At 37.8% G+C, this 23718-nt stretch overlaps 1 protein-coding gene across 9 annotated transcripts in view; it reads left to right on the forward strand.

The window, feature by feature from the left end:
- SULF2 (sulfatase 2) overlaps positions 1 to 23718 on the forward strand; it is a 265704-nt gene that overhangs the window by 157498 nt on the left and 84488 nt on the right. For 5 of the 9 annotated variants that reach the window (XM_087929026.1, XM_087929027.1, XM_087929023.1 and 2 more), the window contains one exon: positions 17994 to 18239. In XM_087929026.1, coding sequence (XP_087785152.1) covers positions 18047 to 18239 — 193 coding nt within the window. In that variant the 5' untranslated portion in view covers positions 17994 to 18046. Of the gene's footprint in view, positions 1 to 1558; positions 2209 to 2643; positions 2663 to 2739; positions 2855 to 17993; positions 18240 to 23718 lie in introns of those variants that run through there. The other 4 variants (XM_026697515.2, XM_087929020.1, XM_087929019.1 and 1 more) reach the window with 4 other exon arrangements.

Here is a 23718-nt window from a genome sequence, read left to right on the forward strand (position 1 = left end):
TCATAGGAAAGGGCTGGCACAAGTTATGCAGGACTTAAGGGAGGGCCATGAGCGCTCAGGCTGTGTGCAAACCATGGGAGGCCAGGGAGAGGCCAGTACAAGCATGAGTCACTTACCAAAGTAACTTGTGAGCTTCCCTGCCAGCTTCCCCACTGACTTTGTTTATGGGAAGGTGGCTGGGAAAGTTACAAATGGTTATCACATGACCACAGCTCCCTGTGATACTGTAATAGTGAGCTGGGCACTTGAACACCCAGACTGTAGTCACGTGTTTTTCAATATTACCAGAATAGCGTTAATATAACCTAATAATAATAACTTAATAACATAGAACGACTGTGGCAAAAAAAGTAAAGATGGTATCAGTAGCAATAGGCACCTTAGGTGCAGCCCCAAAGCAACTGGAGCACCACTTGAACATCATAGGTATCACCAAAATCACCATCAGTCAATTGCAAAAGTCAGCTTTATTCGGAACAGCTTACATCTTGCAACGATATCTTTAACATCAACAAACAACATCTCCTATCCCAGGTCCTTGGGAAGGACGTGATAAAGGTGGATAAAAATACCAAATCCAATCTGAACATCTGGTTGACAGTTAGCCAAATGTTCAGACTGCATAATAAATAATGTAGCCATTTTTACAGTCTGTGATGGAAAAGATTTGATTTGACCATGTACCTTTCTTAGTGTAATAAAAAAAGAGTTGGCTGGATCCTGTCCCTGGCATATTTGCTGACTATTTGAAAAAGATGCCATATGCCATTTAGATTTTCAACTTCATGTTCCATGTTTTATCTTCTGGACCCAACCCAACTTTGCTATATATTAATCCAGAAGTTCCTGTCAAAATCAGGTACAATCTTGCATTGTGTATTGTTATTACATATTATTTAGTTTCCTAAAGAAACTGATTTTTTTTCTCAGCAACTCTCCTTAAATATAGATTTTATTTTGTAACCACTGCAGTCACCAATCTAAAATACCCAATTTTTTTTTTCAAAGTTACCTTTGTCTATGAAGGGTGTTTTCCACAGGGAAACCTCGAAGAAGATCAAACAGAGAGAGGTAGTAGGTCCCTCATCCCTTGCCTTGGGTTCAGATGCTCTTTCTCTTTTGATATATTCTATTTATTTTATTATTTGATTTGTCAATAGCTTACAAGATAATAGGTATAAGTATAAACATGAGTAAGAATACAGGAAATAGGTATGAATAAATGGGGACAATAGGGTAGGGATGGTAGGCATGATTGTGCACTTTTGCACGCCCCTTCTCATGAGAGATTTACTCCTTAGTTAACCATAATGGACTAAATTAACTTCCTCCGCTTGTAAAACACACTACATCATAAAGTAAGCACAGCGCCTCCGTTTACACAATCCACTTGGCTCCGTGAGGCTGGTTAGTTTTGGGGCTCATAGAGATGCCATGGAAAGAAAAACTTGCGTTTTCTGGCAATTGGAGAAATTGGTGTGTTGTGGGGAGGGGGAGGAGGCAGAGACGGGGTAGAAAGAAATGCCTTCATAGGCTAAAGTTTGAGGGCCGGAGTGTTTTTGCATGCCGGGTGAAGTTTACTCGCCCAAGCCACGCCTGAGGTAAGATGGAAAGGGGCTGATCGCGACAGATTTCCTCGGCCTTTTGACAAGCGCCGCCGGCGTTGGAACAGGTTTCCACCCCCTTCTGAGCCGCCTGGGGATTGCGTCAAGATTGGAAAGGAGCATCCTCCTAGAAATGAATTAACTAAAAAAAAAACTCTCCCCGCTCCTCCCTCCCGCTCTGTTTTGAAATGGGATCTGGCCGCTGGCTTTGATCGGGACATAATCGCCTTCTCTCCTGCTTGGATCCGCACCGGCGGGAGCAAGTAGGAGAAGCACTTCGCTCCTCGCCCGGGCACGGATGAGCCTGGCTGGCATTTGGGGTTTAAACCGCGGTACGCGAGTCAACTGGCAGAACCCCAGGAGGGTTTAGGGGGTTGGGGTGGGGGACAAAAGCCGAGAGAAGGAAGAACGGACCGGGGCTAAAGGACTCGAGCAAGCCCAGAGTGGGGGGCCAAGCAAGAACGGCCAGGCGAAAGTAGCAGGAGAGGAGAAGGGGAGATGCGATTCCGGGGCGTCCTCCCGGGCTCGGCTGCAGCCACGGCAGCGGCGCAAAAGGCGAACTGCTGCTGAAGGACAGGGCGGAGGGCCATGGAACCGTTCCCAGGTGAGTGGGAGGACTGTGGGGTGGGGAACAGCTGGACCCGGGCGGGAGAAACGCCCAACTCCGCCTGGGAGCCTCGCGTGGAGCTCCGCGAAGGTTTGCCTGCCTCTTCTCCCCGCAGCGGCTGAACCCGAAGGCTTGGCGGGCCCGGCCTCCCTTGAGCCCCGCGCGTGGGGCGATGTGACCCACCCGGGAGAGAGGCGGCTCGCCGGAGAATTTCGATGCCCAACTTCGCCCGTGGGGGTGTGGGGAGGCAAGACACCGAAGCTGGGTGGGTGAAGCCGGCGGAGAACCAAACGACAGCCGATGCCAGGCTCAGCGAGTCGCCATGGGCGCCCCCCCTCCCCAAACAATCCGCTGCTTCATTTGCCTTTCTGCTTTTTCTACTTCTGGCAGCACTTTATCCGATGGACACACACACGTATATTTTACTTGAGGACTGGCTGCTTGGTGAGAGGTAATGAAATGTGGATTGAATATACTTCGATATAATACGTCTGATTGGCGTCTCGGTGCTAGTAGTAAGGCTCATTCACAGATATAGGTTCTCCGACAGCTGCTCAAGAAATATCCCTGCCCCCCCAAGCCCCGAAGACAAGTCTTGAGTCTCCATCTAGGGCTTCGCTACTCTCAAAGCAAGTGGTTTCAGGTATTTTCTTTTGCGAATAATATTTCTTTGACGTAGAGCCGTTCTTAGGGAATGAATGGTCCTAGAAAATGGAACAATTAACGTGCAATTGCGTTCACTATCTCTAAAGACCGTTAATTCACTGGCACCATAGGAACAGTTTGTTCTCCTCCCCCCACCCCCATCTCCGATCTTACAACTTCAGCTTTGCTGAGTAACCCCCACTTCGTAAGACAAGTGAAAGAAACTGAATAGACAGCTCTTTATATATAAGAATACTGTGTAGCCTTTTGTTAGACTAGCTTGAACACAAGAGTGGAAGATTGTGTTTTGTATGCTGAACAAAAATACTTAGGATGTACCTTTAAGATGCAGTAAAAAATGATCCAGATGTCTTTTTAAAAGTTTGGTATTTATGTTTGAAATAGCATCCTGTCTTAAGGGACTAGATAGTCCTGTCCACCTAGTCCCTTAATATACAGTGATCTTATGGGCACAGCTTTTAGGCATCCTGGATGTTTGTATCTTGGAAGCTTTAAATCTGTTAATTGTTTGTGTGCTTATTCTTAACAGGAAAATTACTTGGTGTAACATCTGAAAGCTTTATTTAAACAAATTCTTATTTGTTACTTCTGAAGTCTTTCGACTAAGAATCAGAATAAGGGTGAAGCTGTCTAGAAGGACTAGCTTTTCCTGCTCTATAATAATGCAGTTTACCTGTAGAGTCAATTGTAGTCATTCCATACTTGGAAGCATCTTCCATTTGTTCTAGTGAAAAGTTTGTTATTTATTTATCAAATTTCTGTAGTCACCCAACTCACCAAAAGCAGTTACCTCAAGATACAGATGTATAAAATTTCAGTTTTCCTTATCTGTAATGTAAGTAGAGAACATGTTTAAGGAAATGCTAAATGACAGTGTGTAGAAGAATATTTATAAGGAAAATGTATGTTTTTCTGCATAAGAGAAATTGTAGGAAGTCGGATTGTAGTTGCCATTGTTTGTAGGCTTCAGAGGGAGAAATCACTTGAGACCACTTGTTACATATTTTTTTGTTTTAAAACGTGCCTGGAACAGTTCCTTATTTTTGGATGAAAAGTTAGACATGTGAATAAAAGGTATAATTTTCTAAATAGCTCAACTATGTAAATTAGTTCTATTAGAGGAACTTCTAGCTGTCATAGTCATGATTTCAGCTTCAATTCTCTTTCATACTTTAGTATTAGACTTTTCTAGAAGGGCAAAAGAAACCCTTCTCTACTCTTTCCCCCATTTCTCTCTCCCTCCCTCCCTGTGTGTGTGTGTGTGTGTGTGTGTGTGTGTGTGTGTGAACATAGAAAAGACAGGATTGATATAATTATCATCATGCCTGTTTTATTGGGTAATTCCTAAGAAGTGAAATCATGAGGATTTTTTTAATAATAGGAAATATAAGATGCATTATGCAATTTCATCCACTTAAAAACTCATTGGCATAATTTATCAATTATATTGTATCACTGGCAGGTGCAAGCTACTGCTAGTACCATGTATTTCCAAATTTACTATTGCCGTCACTCTTATTTGCCATTTTATTTCTGTATTTCAGCTACTGATTTAATTACATTTCTCTTCCTTTCCAATTATAAATACATTTACTTGAAATCAGGCCTCTAGAATTACACAACACTTGCTTTCATAGAATTGCAGATCCTGGTGTTTGCTATTTTTTAGCTTTGTTTATTAATATAATTTTTGCAATTGATTTTTTAAATAAAAGGGGAGTTCAAGACAGAACTTAAGTTTTACATTCTTTTCTAATGAAAAAAAAATCCACTAAGCATCCACATGGTATTTGATAGATATTATATTTCTTAGTGTTTGAATTTGTATCTCTATAATTACTCTGATTAAGGGATGAGCAGTCCATAATGTTCTATTTTATTCCTTTTTTACTTTGTGGCTCTGAAAAAAATCTATTTCAGTAGATCCTTCAGCCCAGTCTTCATTTGGCTATAATTCACTTTTTGACAGTAGCCCAAATAATGATTTATTTTACTCATACATTCAACTTACCTGTCTAGGCTTTATTCCTGCTATCCAGTTCAATTTGCCAAATGATCAGTATCAGTCTTAAATTACAAGATTATTTCACATCTTCTACTGTCTCACCCTCCTAAAATAAAGGCTCTTAGGAAACGTCTACATGTTGCAGCAATTCAGAAACTATTCTAAATATGTATGTACTTACAAAATCAGTTGGTTTAGAGAGTAGGTTGACTTATGTCAGTTTGGAAGAAATCTGGATCTTCCCTTTATAGTACTGAACTTCATCTTGCTTGTAAAATGGTTATTTCCCAATTTACTGAGCTGTTGCCTCACTAAAGATACTGGTTACTAGGCTCAAAACAATAATTGCTTTCATTTTTCCCTTTCCAATTTCTAATGTCTGTCTGTCAATGTTGTATTTTCCCATCTCAGCATTGTGCAACCATTATTAGAGCTAATAGAAAAAAAGCATGGCTACAAAAATGCAAGCATGTTATAATTTCACAATTATAGTTTACCAGAGACTTTTAAATGCAAGAAGAATGTTATCTCTCCAGCCATGAAGCTGCTCCCCATAACAAGTACCTTGATACATATTGCGAAGGATCAGAAAAATATACACAATATTGGGTGCTGAGAATTTGTGATCTTAAAAATTCTGGACTTGAAAGGGGCTATTGAAATCCTAACACCCAATTACTGCTTTTTGTAAGAATCCAAATTAAAACATGGACCATTTATGGTTGTCTATCTTTTGCTTAAAAATGTTCTATAAAGAGGAGCCTATCATCATCTTGGGAGGATGATTCCACTATCAAACTGCTCTTACTGTTAACAAGATTTTTTTATTCTGTAACTTAAATCCATTATTCTATGTCTGCCCTATCATCCCCTATACAACATCCTTACAGGTAGTTGAAAAACAGGTAGTTATGGTTTCTCTTGTGTTTCTTCCTTTTTAAAGTTGTGCATTTCCTGTTTTTTTTCCCCATTAACGTAGTTCCACTTAGTTTCTAATTCCACAACCATCCTTCTTGCCTTTCTCTAAACTATTATCTTTGTCTGAAACCATTTTTAAACCATGGTGCACAAAGCCAGTCTCAAGATAGGGTCTGACCAATAGTTCAGTTGAACAGTTATTCTCCCTGATTTGAAAATGATATTTCTATTCCTGCCTCAAATTGCATCTGCTGCTGATTCAGTTTGCAATTAATTACTATTAATTAATCATGAGTAGTATTCTCCAGGCAGATATTCCCCATTTTATATTGGTTCATTGGATTCTATTTTACAGAGAAAGTTATTTCTAGCCATCCCTCTAGTCTCTTAAGAGTGTTTTTATTTTTGCTTTATAAGCTAATAGTTATATTACTCAATTTTATCTCATCTGCAAATTTAATAAACATTGCTTCCATTCATTGAATTTATATTTTATATTTTATAAGACGAAAGCGGAAGCAGTATGCTCAATCCCATATTTGGGTAGACTGGATTGCCCTGATAGATTGGTTTCAGTGGAAAAAAAGTTTCTTCCATTCATCTAAGTTATTTATAAACTTCTTGAGGAGTACAGAGCCCAGGAGTGAACATCGTTCAATGAGGCAATGTAATTTCAAGCCAGATATCTATTACCTTTTTGTTAATTTGTTAACAACTAACCTCCTAAACATACTATGATGGAGAGTGTAGGTTTTCTTGACACAATCATTTAAGTTCTCAAGGTTACATATAGTTTCTAATCTTGGATGTGATCATCGGAACCATCTAAAAGTTGCTACCACATTGTAGCACTTAACCATGACAGTTTAGAGAATAAAGAAGATGGGGTTGATGGGGATAATCATAAACTGTTATTTAGGCAAAATGTCCTGTCTCCACAAACACACAGAGAGGTGATTGCAAACTTCACTGAGAAATTTATGGAGCAAATAAACAAGCAGCAGAGAGAAATGTAAATGCAAACATATGGATGCGCCCATTTGTTTTGGGGAAACTAAATCCCCAAAAGTCCAATAAGCTTGGCTTGAGACAGTTTCAAATCCAAAACAGCAGGCATAGCAGCGGTCAGGCAAAGTCCAAGGATCCAAATATTGTAGAAGGATTGTCAGCCAATTCTGGCCCTGGTCAAAGTCACAAGGTTTCAAGTCCAGAGCCAAGGCATAACGAGTCTGAGTAAATGGTTGTTGTTGCCAATGCTTGAGCTAACTACTCTTCTTAAATAGAAGCAATCTTCTGGATAGATGAGGCAAAGTTAGAGTTATTTGGCCACAGCACCAGAACCAAATACATCCTTTCATCAGAAGAACCTGATACCGACTGTAAAACACAGTAGTGGAAATGTTATAGTGTGGGACTGCATTGCTGCATCAGGGCCTGAGCAACTCATCATCATAGAATCCACTATTCTATGAATTTTTCATTATACCAGAGGAAGCTGAAGATAACCTGAGACCATGTCAGAAAAATGAAGGTCAACCAAAAATGGAAAAAAATGAAGGTCAACCAAAAATTACATAAGTATTCCAGTAAATCCACCAAGGAATGGATGAAGAAGAAAAAAGAAATGGAAAGTTCTGGAATGTCAAAATCAAAGTCCAGATTTAAAGAAACACGGGAAAATTCCTTCCAGCCTAATTTGAGGTTGTTTCTTACAAAGGTGGCAGACAATATCAGATGGCACAGCTAAGGGTGTCCTTACTTTTTCCACAGAAGGAAATGGCATATTTTGTTGAATAAAATTATTGCAAAGTCAACTTTTCATGTTTTTATGTGTAACACCTTTACCTTTATTCTTTATATATTGCTTGGATGAAGATAAAATATATAGTAGGTCCCAGTGTTTTGAAAAAAGAAAACTGTGTCTTCTTTTGGCATGTCATGCAGAATTTTATACAAATCAATCATATTCATTGTGGATGCTGTTGAAAGCCTCTAAGAAACCTAGGAGCACCAAAATGGATTTATCATTCCATCACTGCTGTGTCATCGGTAAGAACAACTAGTGCTATCTCCATCCTGAACACCAACTGAAATGGGATAAGATAATCTACTTCCCCCAGAGTCACAAAGAGCAGGGTTCCCCAACTCCCGATCCATAGACCAGCACCGGTCTGTAGTACGCCAGCAACTGATCCACGCAAACAATCAAAGCCCCATCCTGGGGATGCAGATAGTACGCAAAATGATACCCCCTCCAGTCTGCGGAAAAACCTTTCTCCACGGAACTTGTCCTTGATACCCAAAAGGTTGGGGGCCTCTGATGTAGACTTTCAACACAGGTCATCTTAAAGGTGCAGCTTTAATCATCCAGGAGAAATCTGGAACTAACAATCATGTTGCCAAACTTTTGACATAACTCAGGGATATTTTAGACAATTTACATCATTTTTGTGGAGGTACTTAAGTGTATATTTCCATATTCAGTAGGAAAGATGTAAATTTAATAAAATAAATTCATACATCAGACAGATGTGATGAAATTTCCTATTAACAAGCCATATTATTGCAGAAAACGTATGTTAATTATCCCTTTTCCTTGAAGGTTTACTAGCTGAATGATTATTTTAGTTAAGAATACAGATATGTTTCTCAGTTTAATATTAGCTGGTTGAACAGCATTTGTTACCGGCTAAAGTTTTAAGTTCTTAATCTTCATTATTTGCCAATGTTTCTATTTCCCCTTGAATGGGCAGTTGGTTTATACTCATGTTTTCAAAACAAAAAATGAAATTCTATTCCATTATATCATCTCACTTTTGAGATCATTTTCCTTTGAAGAACTTTTAATTCATCTTCCATTTCTGTTGCATTTTAAATTATATTATAATCTTATTGAAACAGATACTTTTGATAAACTAGAATTTCTTGTTCAAGTCCTGTTAAATATGAAAATGACTCAAATGGTTTTGCTTACAGAAATAAATATATATATATGTGTGTGTGTGTGTGTGTGTGTGTGTGTGTATGTATGTATGTATGTATGTATGTATACATACACACACACACACAAACACACACACATATATATACATACACTGCTCAAAAAAATAAAGGGAACACTTAAACAACACAATGTAACTCCAAGTCAATCACAGTTCTGTGAAATCAAACTGTCTACTTAGGTAGCAACACTGATTGACAATCAATTTCACATGCTGTTGTGCAAATGGAATAGACAACAGGTGGAAAGCATAGGCAGTTAGCAAGACATCCCCAATAAAGGAGTGGTTCTGCAGGTGGTGACCACAGACCACTTCTCCATTCCTGTGCTTTCTGGCTGATGGTTTGGTCACTTTATGAGACGGAGTCTACAACCCACACAAGTGGCTCGGGTAGTGCAGCTCATCCAGGATGGCACATCAATGCGAGCTGTGGCAAGAAGGTTTGCTGTGTCTGTCAGCGTAGTGTCCAGAGCATGGAGGCGCTACCAAGAGACAGGCCAGAATATCAGGAGACGTGAAAGAGGCCATAGGAGGGCAACAACCCAGCATCAGGACTGCTACCTCCGCCTTTGTGCAAGGAGGGACAGGAGGAGCACTGCCAGAGCCCTGCAAAATGACCTCCAGTGGGCCACAAATGTGCATGTGGCTGCTCAAACGGTCAGAAACAGACTCCATGAAGGTGATATGATGGCCCGACGTCCACAGGTGGGGGTTGTGCTTACAGCCCAACACCGTGCAGGACGTTTGGCATTTGCCAGAGAACACCAAGATTGGCAAATTCGCCACTGGTGCCCTGTGCTCTTCACAGAAGAAAGCAGGTTCCCACTGAGCACATGTGACAGACGTGGCAGGATCTGGAGATGCCATGGAGAATGTTCTGCTGACTGCAACATCCTCCAGCATGACCAGTTTGGCAATGGGTCAGTAATTGTGTGGGGTGGCATTTCTTTAGGGGGCCGCACAGCCCTCCATGTACTCGCCAGAGGTAGCCTGACTGCCATTAGGTACCGAGATGAAATCCTCAGACCCCTTGTGAGACCATATGCTGGTGTGATTGGCCCTGGGTTCCTCCTAATGCAAGACATTGCTAGACCTCAGTGGCTGGAGTGTGTCAGCAGTTCCTGCAAGATGAAGGCATTGATGCTATGGACTGGCCTGCCCGTTCCCCAGACCCGAATCCAATTGAGCACATCTGGGACATCATGTCTCGCTCTATCCACCAACGCCACCACAGACTGTCCAGGAGTTGGGGGATGCTTTAGTCCGGGTGTGGGAGGAGATCCCTCAGGAGACCATCTGCCACCTCATCAGGAGCATGCCCAGGCATTGTAGGGAGGTCATGCCCAGGCGTTGTAGGGAGGTCATACAGGCACGTGGAGGCCACACACACTACTGAGCCTCATTTTGACTTGTTTTAAGGACATTACATCTAAGTTGGATCAGCCTGTAGTGTTTTTTTCCACTTTAATTTTGAGTGTAACTCCAAATCCAGACCTCCATGGATTGCTAAATTGGATTTCCATTGATCATTTTTGTGTGATTTTGTTGTCAGCACATTCAACTATGTAATAAACTGAGTATTTAATAAGAATATGTAATTCATTCAGATCTAGGATGTCTTATTTTTGTGTTCCCTTTATTTTTTTGAGCAGTGTACACCCATACACACACGTACGCGTGTGTGTGTGTGTGTGTATAGCTATAAAATTATGGTTATTTTTGTGAACATAAAGCAGTATGCTTGCTTTCAAACATTCTTTGCCAAAATAATTACTTTACAGCTTACCTTCCTACATAGATGTTTAAACTATTTTCACACATTACATCTATCTCATTATCAAAATAGCTACTCTTCATAAGTGCTCTTTATAGCTGTCTGAAAGCCTGCAATCAGAAGGTATTTGTCACATCATAACTTGGTAAAAAAAATGAAGATTTTTTTAAAAACTTACTATGTGTTCTGGAAATGTGTATAAGTATCAGAGACAGATTCTCTATAGGCTTTCACATTTGCTGAAAAAGTTATGTAACACCTTTCCAATAATTCATAAAAATGGCATTGGACGATAGCCTCAGATTCAATATGAATAGGATGATATCATAGAATTCAGAAGTCCGGGTTCTTTTTTCCAGTTGTTACCAAAGTTAGCAACTGCTGCACCATGTCAGATCAAAATACCAAGTGCTTAGCCATGAAACTAAATGCCAATGGTTCATATGATAGTTTCCCCTTGTGTTCAATTTGTTGTTCAATTCCCATTTATGCTAGCTTTGCTCAGCCTACTTTTTAAAACATTATTTTCATTGGCATCATAGGAATGGTAATTACTGCTACCGTCTGTGTCAAGCTGGACTGCTAGGATTGCAGAATGCAAGAGTGTAATGTAAATAAATAATTTTAGGAAAAATGTAAAAACACTTTTAAAAACTTAATTCATTTTATACATTTCATAGCCCTGGAATCAATAGCAAGCAGAGGTGGGATTCAGCCAGTTCTGACACATTCTGGAGAACCTGTAGCGGAAATTTTGAGTAGTTCGGAAAACCGGCAAATACCACTTCTGACTGGCCCCACCCCCTTCTATTCTCTGCCTCCCGAGTCCCAGCTGATTGTCTGGGTCTTCTTTTGTTGCCCTGCACACAGGAGAATGGAACTGGAAAGTAGGTTAGTGGGATGGGGAGGAAATGGGGATTTTACAGTATCCTTCCCCTACCATGCCCACCAAGCCACACCCACCAAGCCACACCATGCCAACAGAACTGATAGTAAAAAAATTTGAATACCACCACTGATAGCAAGTAATATATGGAGCTGATAAATACTACTTGATATTCAATTCTAAAAGAAAAATAATGCAGAAGACAGCTATCAGTATAACAGTAGGTAATAGACTGGGAGCAAATATTTAAATGGCTACCCAAGAAGAACTTATTTTATATCCTCAGAAAAGGACAAGAAGCAATGTTTTAAATCTGAGGAAAAGAGACTGAGATTTTTGTATTCAACCTATATAAAAACAAAGAAAGCAATTCAGTCTGAACATTTATTTAATTCTTCATAGGATGCCTGAAGTTTATACTACTGCTTTATAATTGCTGCCTTTGGAAGGGACAATTGGTCTTCCAATCAGATAACAGATAACAGATAATCAGAGTTGGAAGGGACCTTGTAGGTCATCTAGGCCAACCCTCTGCCCAAGCAGGAGACCCTATACCATTTCTGACAAATGGCAGTCCAATCTCTTTTTGAAAGTCTCAAATGATGATGCTCCTACAACTTCCGAGGGCAAGCTGTTCCATTGGTTGATTGTTCTCACTGTCAGAAAGTTTCTCCTTATTTCCAAGTTAAATCTCTGCTTGTTCAGCTTCCATCCATTATTCTTTGTCTGCCCTACAGGTGTTTTAGAAAATAGCTTGACCCCCTCCTCTCTGTGGCAGCCCCTCAAATATTGGAACACTGCTATCATGTCTCCCTTGGTCCTTCTCTAGACTAGCCATGCCCAGTTCTTGTAACCATTCTTCATATGTTTTAGTTTCCAGTCCCCTAATCATCCTGGTCAGATTAGAACTTCCTATAAAATGCCCATCAAGCTGATTTACTTACTAAGGAGCTTCTGTATAATATAGATTAGCATAACATGTTAAACAAATCAAAAGTTAGAGAGTTTGTGATTCAGAAAGTTATGGAAACCTAACTATTATCTTAGTATACTAAATGGATCAGCCAATATTATTTATTTTATGGATATAATGTGTGTATGTCCAGTTGTATTTTATACTGTTTTTATTAATCTGGTTTAGTACGGTATATGAACCCTGCCAGTGTGAGATGTAAACTAGCTTATTGCCTTTTCAAACACAGAGAATAACAATTTTCTCCTTTAAAAGAAAAGCACAAGATCAGAAAACCTTGATTTGAGACTATCCAATATGGAACACAGTTGATAAAGTAGACATAACAGAAACATTGGGGGAAAATGCCAATATGGTGGTATGCTTAGAGCCTAAGAGTGATTCATATGCTAGCCACCTGTAGATTCTTCTCTTACTAGCTAACGGAACAGCTTCCTCACCAGTTCACACAGATGCCATTAATGGGGGGGAAATCCCACATTTACTAGCTGAGAGAGAAATTGACGTAAAAGCATTCCATTTTCTGTAACTTTATCTTATTCATTTCCCGTAATTCATGTCAAAAGAAACTCAAGGAAAAATTTGCTTTCTATTGAAGTGGGCTGCCAAAAACTTTAGTCTTCCACAACAACAAGGACTCAGCAGTAAATCTCGGCCCTTAGCTTTACACTGTTAAACTGATCTCCTTGGTTAGGACTTGAGAAATGTCTTATGGGGATAGCTCAGTAAATGAATCCAAATAAATAGATGATTGACCACTACCAAATTAAAAGTGTATTTTCTGTGGCTCTTATGCTAGTTCAAACCAGTAACTTTTTTTCTTTCCTGTCCTTTCTACAAATTAACATACTCTTTATAAGGGACATGATAGCTTTGAAGGTATGTGCTTGTATAACTATCAACTCTGGATCAAGAACTGTTGATTATCAGCATATCTTTTTTCAATTATGTTTATTTAAAGTTTTGAATAAAACAATGAAAGATAATACAGATTAGAAGAAAAACTATGAAAAAAGATAACGGTATTAAGAAAAGAAATCCTCAAACAACTCGCCTCAGGTATAAGTGATTCTCTAATCTCAACACCTCCTCTTAGGTGACAGATACAAAATTCTTCATCCCATTTCTTCATAATATGCAAGTCAATTAAATGACCTCTTCAATCCAGTTACCAGCAAAAGATTCAAAGAAAGCTATCAGCTTGTCTTGCAAAGCAAGGAACTGTAAGAGTTACAGATAGTCCTTGACTTACGATCACAATTGACTGCCAAACTTCTGTAACTAAGCGAGACAGTTGTTAATAGAGTTTTGCTCCATGTTTTGACTTTTCTTGCCACAGTTGTTAGATGGATCACTGCCGTTTTAAATTAGGAAAATGTTTTTAAGTGAATCTGGTTTTCCCCATTGACTTTGCTTGTCAGGTCATAGAAAGTGATCACATAACCCTGGGACATTGCAACCGTCATAAATATGAACCAATTGCCAAGCATTCAAATTTGGATCACATGACTGTAGGGATGCTACAATAAGTGATAAGCATGAAAAACAGTCTTAGGTCACTTTTGTAACCTCGGTCACTAAACAAATGGTTGTAAGTTGAGGATTACCTGTAGTTCTCACATTTGTTAGAGATACGAAAGAGTTACATCTACAACCAGAAGCAAATATTCTTGATATCAATTAAGAGATTTGCCTGCACTGATTTACAGGAAAGGTGTTCAAAATAAAACCCAAAAGCCTCTTCTATGATATACAAAGAATTCCATCTGTTGCAATAATTTTTACTAAAGAGAACTCTGTGAGGCTGATGTTTAGAAAACAATTACTTTCATAATCCTGGATTATGTAAAGTTCAGGAAAACTAAAGATAAATATAATGGAACATATATTTTTGAGTGTTAAGTGTTCTTTTTTAAATAAATAAAACCAGAGAAATGATTCCATGACAGAAGTAACTAAAAATAGAGCTAAAGCTATGTGGTAATTCCTGAAAAAGATACCAAAAGCAGAATGGCAAGGAGGAAAAAGAAAGAAACGATACAAAAACTGTAGCTGTGCAAAAACTTATGAAAAACATAAGAATCAGGGAAGCAAACAAACAAAACCTCTGTAGGAGGTAGAGAGATATCAGCAAGAAAAAGACTCTTCTTAATTACAAAAAGGAGATTTGAGCAGCTAAAGGTCAGAATGAACAGAGGCTGATGAAACATTTTAAGATTAAAAAAATAGGGCTTCTTCAGATATATTCAAAGAAAAAAGAATCAGTACAGCAAGTGTATAATTAAAATTGCAAATATTAACACTTAACAATAGCAAGAGAAGATAGAACTCCTCAAATCCTATTTTGCTTTGTCTTTTCCGACAGGGGGATATAAATTTAATTAGGCCATTGTGAAGAGCAGGATTAAATTTAAGATTCATGGCCAGGGAATATCTGTCTGAATGAGTTGAATTTTGAATGAATTTCATCCCAGAGTACTGAAGGATTTTGATGATATACTGTTTTGACTTTGTGAAATCCTAGAGAACAAAAGAATCAGATGTGAAGAACAAATTATTATTGTCATTCTAAAGTCCAGGAAAGAAAATCCAGCAAACTTCCTTACTTATGATTTCAGTAAGCATAAATTACTGCAATTTCTGCAAAGCATTTGCCAAATTATGTAATGACATTCTAATTAGCAACCTAGTTAAATTTGAGGTGGATTACCTGACAACTAGGACCTGAACAGATTGAAAAATAATGCTTTAACAAAAGTTGACCAATACAGTGTTTACATACATCAACAGAAGTATAGTTCCTGATTATTTTTGTTAGCGGTCAGATGGCATCTTGAGGATTTTGTCAGTTTCAGGCCTTACACGTTTATAAGGGTCCGGTCAAAATCAGATTCAGAAAAGATCTGTGACTTCCAATTTAAGTATTGGTGAAAGAAAAGAGAGATTCTTGGAAGGTTGCCTTGATATATCTGAAAACAAAATTGAACAAAAGGCTATATCATTTTTTTATCATCCTAGGATATATAATAATAAATATTAAGTTACAGGAATAAGAGTTGGCAAAATGCTAGCAGTGATTTCATAAGATAAAAACAGTTTAACAATGGAACTAATTACTGAAAAATGTAGTGGGTTTGGAAGATATTCTCAAGGAGAGGTGGACAGCTGTCTATCAAAGTTTAACTTGGATTCTTGCTAGCGTCAATGGTGTCATCCAGTTTGATGACTCTAGTAAATGCATTTGAGGATTATTTTTCTTATACCAATGCTCAGCTAATATAGGTGCAGGTTCTCTTGGTTTTTTTCTGTCTTTATTAGTAGCCAAAACTTGATCCTTTTTTTCAGGCTAGTAGTTTGCCACAGCTTAAGAACTTTTTAAGTTAAGGTTTATCTGAGCAAAATAAATTTTGGCACAATATGTATAGATATATTTATTGTGAAATAAACTACTGGGAAAAATCCACACTTTTATGAGAAAAGTGTGGTGAGGGAGGGAGGGAGTGCTTTTAAGTTGCAACACCAAATTGTAATAGCCTTCTTTGGATATTAGATTATAACTGACTGTGACAGCCTTCCAGATAATATTAAAAGCTGAATTATTCCAGAAGTCCTTCAAAGCTTTAATACTGTTGCTCTCTTGTATTCATGATCTGTGGGATATGGAATAACAATCATGGGGTTATAATAGGATTATTGTTTTGAGACAGTAAAGTGCTAGAATGGGTGTTTTGGTGTATTGTTTTAAAAGGGTATGTAGTTAAGAATGAACATTCTAAAGTTTTATATTTATTGTAAATGTTTAATTGTTTGTAGTGTTATATGTACTGTGGATACTTTAATAATTATAAGATGCCATGGGTCAAATGAAATTGGTAATACAGAAGTTTGATCAACATGGTTGTTATAAAGTTGCATAATATGACATGAATTCTGGGTTTATAAAAATTACTATAAATTTATAATCCAGTGCTTTACTAGTGAAGATTATTTTTAATAAAATATTAAAAGGTGCTTAGAGAACTTTGAGCTGTGCACTTCTGCAAATTATATTTCTTGGGTATACTGAATTCAGTGAATAACCAAATAAGATTATGACAGTTTCCTAAATTCTGGACAAGAAAAGATGTTGACTGTTGATTTATGTCAAGTAAATAAAATTATGTCAAGTAAATAAAGTATGACAGCTTATGATTTGTTTAAAGAACGGGTGTCTGTTTTTCCTTTTTAAAACAAGTTCAGCAACTTGCTTGTTTTTCTCTTTTTAAAAAAAAAAAAATCACTGACTTAAAATAATGACCCAATGTTGTTGACATAACACTGAATATCTACCCACACAGCCAAAAAGTTTAGAAAGTTCAGAATTAATTATAGCACTCTTCTAAATTAATCCTGCATTTGTCAAACACATGGAAAGAAATTCAATTATAGTATCAGTAAGCATGCATTTTTTTTCATTGTTTTAGAGAATTACTACAATTACATTTTTGAGGAAAATTAGCAATTCCATTACCTTTGTAGAATTAATTTAAGCTTATTGCTACCTTACACTAAAATGTTAATTCAGTTAGTTTCTGCATATTGTCTTAGTATAATAAAAAGTGTTAAGGGGGAAAAACAGAAAGATTGACTTAACACTTCTTTACTTTTACCTATAAACCCCACTCAACAAGTAGTTTCTCTATTTGATAACTAAATAAATGGAGTGTCCTATTCTGATCTTAATACCAATGCTAATTCTATTTATGGGTTTTCATTTTGTTTTGTTTTATAGTTAAGGTAAATTATGAAAAGAAAGACAGTTTGGTGTAGGAACTAAACCAGAAACAAGAGACCTTGAGTCCTAGTCTTGCCTTAAGCACAGTCACTTTATTGACCTTGGGCCAGTCCTTTCTTAGCCCTAGGAAGAAAATGGCAGAGCAAACCACTTCTGAAAATCTTGCGAAGAAGATGGCAAGGACTTCTCCAGGCAGCTAATAGAGTTAACGATGACTCAAAGTCAATTTGCTTGCTTGCTTGCCTACTTGCCTGCCTGCCTGCCTGCTCCAACTGTTGTAAATAATAAGTTGAATCTGAAGGGATTTATTGGAAATATATTATAAATGAAAGTTGTTGATGGCTAATTTGTATATGTTCATTCAGATTTTATAGGCATGCATGTCTTCTGCTACTTGCTATGATTGCCATATAATGTGCTTTCACAATCCTTGTGGAATACTCAGCTTCAGAAAGATGCCACAAAGTATGCAGTGCTGCAGATGTAGCAACTGTTTTGCACCCATTTAAAGTAGCCACATCTTTTCTCGGGATCATAGGGTAATTAAGGAGAACAGCTGCACAAAAATGCAGCTTTTTATAGAGCTGCAGATAAGTGCTATTTGAATATCTTGCTGTACTTAAAATAATGTTTTAGAATTGAATTGGAAAGACTGCATAGTCAAGATTTCTCATTTAAAGGAGAATATTTTAAAAAAAATGTATTTAAAATTAATGGTTTGTAAAATATGTCTATAGTTTTCTTGCATAATTTTTACATTAATTTTTTTTTTGTTCCTTCTTAGATCAGTGTTTGAGGAAGAACCAGAAAATACCCCCTCAACTTTGGTCAAAGAGCATGCAAAATCAGAACAATATGGCACACCGTAATATTGCCATTGGATTATTCATAATGACTCTCTTATCCTTGCTGGATGACAGTTCAGCCTTCCTGTTAAATCAGCGTCTAAAGGGAAGATTTCAAAGGGACCGGCGGAATATCCGCCCAAATATCATTCTTGTTCTTACTGATGACCAGGATGTAGAACTTGGTAAGAATTAAAGGGATTGTATGGTTCTAATTGATAAAAATGGCATACTTTTCACTGGTCCTGAAATTTACTTTAACTAGTTTCTGGTGGTACATAGATTTGTCTAGATCAGAGATGGGCAAGCAGTGGTCTGTATCAGTATTTGTCAACCTTGGCAAATGTTAAAATGTATAGAATTCAGAATTCCCCAGCCAACAAATTGCTAAGATTCTGTAAGAGTCCCAGAGTGCTCCATTTGGAGCCACCTAGCATTGCCAACCACCCAGCATTGCCACCAATTTGGAGGTGCCAAATCTTGGCCCCAAAATTGCATGTAGCTTCTGAAAGTCTCTACAGAACCCAGAAACCACCCCCCAAATAATTCTAATATTAATATACCTCCAATTTCCAAGTGAACGTCCTTTTAAATTCATTGCATTCATGTTTAATTCTATAAAGAGTAAAACGGATGCTGTATAAGTTACTCAAAATGTTTATACTATACAACATTTTAAAACTGACAGTTCTGGACTTTGAAATGCGAATAGCTTAAAAATGGTTATTTCTCTCATGTGTTTAATAGCCTCATTTTTTTAAAAAAAAACATAGTATTATTCATTGTGAGCTGTCCTAAGGAGCATTACAATAAAACTATTTCTTTTTGTGCAATAGAAATTCAAAATATTTACATTAATACTACAAGTAGAGTCATAGTTATTCATGGAGAGCTTCTTAATTTTGCTGATGTTCCTTTTTTAACATGATTTAAAATCATAAATATTATTTGCATTTCCTTTTAATTTCTTAAATCATAGAACACAACTACTGCATCAAGGAAGGAAATTTTTAGTTTAATGAAGCATTTTTGGGTAAGAATCTTATGTGTCTCAGAGCTAGACAGACCTGTTTTAATAATGCATATTCCAAAAAGCTTTGCACATTATCTCATAGTCTCTGGTGACTAAAATTCAGTGGGTGGTCCTTAAAAATTTATCATGATCTGTTTTATGCCTGCCTGCTTGTCTCTGATGCAATTGGCAAAGTTCTCTGAGCAGTATAGTTCCTTTCTCTAATAATCTGTTGTACTTCTTCTGATTTCAAGCACAATGGCTCATGTGCCCAAACAAATTAAGATCTGCTGGATGAAATGCATTTGACAAAGCCATCTGTGAGATCATATAGTGCTTCAGAATAAGAATTGTACTTAAATTGGCTTTAAGCTATTGTGTCTAATTTCATTTGTCTGAATGGATATATACGTTTTGATGGATGCAAGTTCCTACTGCAGTTTGGATCTCTTTCCAATGGAAGTAAACTAATAGTTCTGAAAGTGTTCATTTTGGGATTTTGCTGCAGGGGTGGAATTGAGAAGAATATTGATCAGAGAACTATTACATGGAAAGGCAGAATAAGTAATCTGTTGTTTTAGTTGAAACCCCAGGCTTTTAAACAATATGTTGGGTAATGCTAAGAAATTATTGAACTTAGTGGAACTTACTTCTGAGGATACATTCTTCAAGGTTGCAGATATAACATTGTAATTCATTGATTTCTATAAAGTTAAAATATCAATAAAATGTATCAGTAGATCAGTTCACTACAGGTAGTATCTTGCAGTTAAATACTTAACAAATAAAGTTAAAAAGCAAATAATGGTACAAAGAATACCTACTTTTCAACAATAACAGTGCACACTTGTATTTAATGTTTTTAACTACAGTTAGTCCTCTTACAACCACAATTGAACCCAACATTTCTGTTGTAAAGTGAGACATTTTTTAAGTGAGTTTTGCCCCATTTTACGACTTTTCTTGCCACAATTTTTAAGTGAATCAGTACATTTGATGTTAGTAATCTATTTGTTAAGTGAATCTGGCATCCACATAGACTTTGCTTGTCAGAAGTTTGCAAAAGGAGATCACATGACCTTGGGACACAGCAATGGTCATAAATAGGAAACAGTTGACAAGCATCTGAACTTTGATCACATGATCCTGGGGATGCTGCAAAGGTCATAACTGAAAAACAGCCATAAGTCAAATTTTTCAGTGCCATTATAACTTTGAACGATCACTAAATGAACTGTTATTAGTTGAGGATTACATGTTCTGTTTAATTCCCCAGCTCTTCTGAACTCAGTGATACATTTTTTTTTAATTATATCTGAAAAAAGATGAAAAAAGTGATGAAAAATGAAAGATGAAAATTTTTTGTATTGCTCTACAAAAGAGGTTTGAAGAGGTTGAAGAGTAAGGAGAAAAAATTGGGATAGGAGGTGATATCTTGACTTTTACTCTAAAGGCAAACAGTCTCCATGTAAATAACCAAATACATTTTTTCCAAGATATGTTCACCCAAGATATGTAGGTGGAAAATATGTAGCAATCATGTAGTTTTATGTACAATCACAGTTTAACTACCAGTAAATCTTATCATGGCATTCAGCAAAGCAAATTAACCAACTTTAGGTAGCATGAGAGAAAAGAGGTAAAACAAAGCACAGGCAGTTTTGGATATTTACTCGCCTCTCCAATATAATATTTTCAAAGTCAGTGTCATTTCTGGTTGAGCATTCTTCTGGGCACCAGAGACTGGCACTGTATTACTAATAGGAAAATACGTATAAATGAGTAAGGAAGTACACTGCAGACTGGATTAGTAACTCCAAATCATAAACCCAAATCTCAGTAATATATATATATATCAGACGAACACAATGCAGAAGCCTGATGATAGCAGATGAGATTCTGCCGAAACATTGCTACAACTTTAAAAGCACAACTATAATGACGTGGGAAAATACCCGAACAAAGCTGAATACCATACATGTAAGTACCCGCGAAAACTTAAGAAAACAAATATCAGACCTCTACGGGGAGGAAATAAACAGCTAGACCAAAACCTACGAGAAGCTGGAAGTTAAAAGAGCAGGAATACTATGTGACCTCAAATTCTTACACAGCTGCAGAGACAACAATGCAACACCAACCTACTTCAAATTAACATTGCATCACAGCACAGCAGCTAGTAAACATATCCTGAAAAGAACTGAAATGGCTCTACTCAGGAACGAGCTCCACAGAAAGAGATTCCAACTCGATCAGTTAAACAAGATCTCCTAACCCTACACCTGGAATTGACCAACAAAATCCACCCTCTACTTTGGGACAAGATAAAACAACTTACAACTTGGAGAGCTGAAACTGAAACCACTTACAAAAATGACAAACTCCTGAACAAACTAAAGAAATTAGAACATGACAAGAAAGCCCCCAACAACTCACAACAACACCTGAAACAATTAGTATACAATGTTTCCAACAGAGAACTCACCAAAACAGAAACAGATGTCCTAACCAAAGGATTCAATTATGCTATAGCACCCAAAAAAATCCCCACAGAATCCGTCATATGTGGAGTGGAATCCAGCCTAACTAAATTAAATACAGATGAAGCTGATAGAATAAGACACCAAGTCACTAACATCCTACGCACAAGCAAATCACCCAAAAGCAACTTTCACAAAGAGGAACTAAAAGCCCTGCAAGCTCTAAGGAACGACAGCAGCATAATCATACTTCCAGCAGATAAAGGTAATGCCATAGTAGTAATGGATAGAAAAGACTATGAAACAAAATTGACAGACCTACTCCAAGACTCCACATACAAACCCATAAACATGGACCCAACCACATATCTGGAAAAAATAACCAAGAAGAAAATCATAACCAGCAACATGAGCAAAGAGATCCAACAGACGATCATCCCAAGAAAAAAATCTTCCAGATGCCCCAAACTATACGGCCACCCCAAAATATACAAAGAAGGCATACCCCTCAGACCCATAGTCAGTTCCAGAGGAGCAAAACTTAGCCTACAAACCTAGCCAAATACCTAGCAAAGCAGCTACAGCCCCATGCTGAAGCAGCAGCTTCACATGTACAAAACTCATACCCCCTTTTGGAAATGATCAAAGATCTACACATGGAACAAAAAGATCTGCTTGTAAGTTTCGATGTGGTTTCACTATTCACTCAAGTCCCAATAAAAGAAACTCGCGAAATCATCAAAAATGAATACCACCCACCCAAACACTTCATCGAACTAGCAGAACACTGCTTAACCAACACATATTTCATATACAAAGGACAAAGATAGAAGCAAACTGAAGGAGCCCCTATGGGATCACCACTGTCACCCGTCATTGCAAACCTGTTCATGGAAGAATTAGAATCCAGAGCTCTAGCCAATGTCACCCACAAACCCAAACTATGGTTAAGATACATCGATGACACATTTGTTATTTGGCCCCATGGAAAAGAAAACCTAAACAATTTCCTAACACACCTAAACAGCACACACCCCAAAATCAAATTCACCATGGAAACAGAAACAAACAAACAACTACCATTCCTAGATGTACTAATCTACCAAAAAAAAAAAGATGGCACACTAGGACACACCACATACCAGAAGAAAACACACACCAAACGCTACCTCAGCATCCAATCCCACCACCACCCAGCACAGATAAACTCCGTGGCCAAAACACTAATTGCCAGAACCAAATGCCTGGCAGGCAAGACACACATAAAGACTGAACTATGCACCCTGACTAAAGTACTGACAGCTAACAGCTTCTACAAAAGCAAAATCACTGCCCTGATCCACAAAAACACATTGAGACATAATGGAGACCTTGAAGATGAACAGACCTATGGAACAGCTGTCCTGCCCTACATAAGAGGTATTACAGACAAAATCATTAAGATACTACACAGGCATCACATCAAGACTGCCTTCAAAACAGACAGAAAAATAGCAGCCATCCTTAGAAACCCCAAAGATAAAATTGACCTGGAAAACCAAGGCATATATGAAGTCCCCTGTGCATCATGCCCTGCCACATACATTGGACAGACCAATAGAATAAGTACCCGCCTGGATGAACACAAAAATGTAGTCAAAAAGCTGGAACACAGTTCCTCGCTAGTCCAACACATGAAAGCCACAGGTCATAGCATCGACTTCAATGGCACCAAAACCCTAGCCACTATAGAAAACCCCAGCTACAGAATTATCAGAGAAGTCATAGAGATTGAAAAAAGACCCAACAGCATGAATAGAAGAGATGATTCCACAAGACTGTCAATCATTTGGAAGCCTGCACTCACAAACAAAAAAATCTCCACAAGCCAGGCAAACACCTGGGCAGAAACAGATTCCCCCTGATACCTCCAGCTCAAACACACCCCAACCAGGCACCCAGATGAAACCTAGCTTCCTAATAAATGATAGCCGTCCGTTTACTCGAAGCCAAGCCGCACTAAAAGCCTCCAATACAGGAAACACAATGTTGCCAGCCAATCAAGACAAAAAAAGCTACAAAACAGACAGAAGATATTAGAAACACCAATCAAGCAGAACATAGCAAACTTCAAGATCAATAAATACAGAGCAAGACTCCCAACCAATCAGGATGAAGAAAAAACCATTCTGG

Source organism: Pseudonaja textilis, chromosome 3 (assembly GCF_049901715.1).
Source record: "Pseudonaja textilis isolate UNSWEBS1 chromosome 3, rPseTex1.2, whole genome shotgun sequence".
In the NCBI taxonomy this organism is placed as follows: domain Eukaryota; kingdom Metazoa; phylum Chordata; class Lepidosauria; order Squamata; family Elapidae; genus Pseudonaja; species Pseudonaja textilis.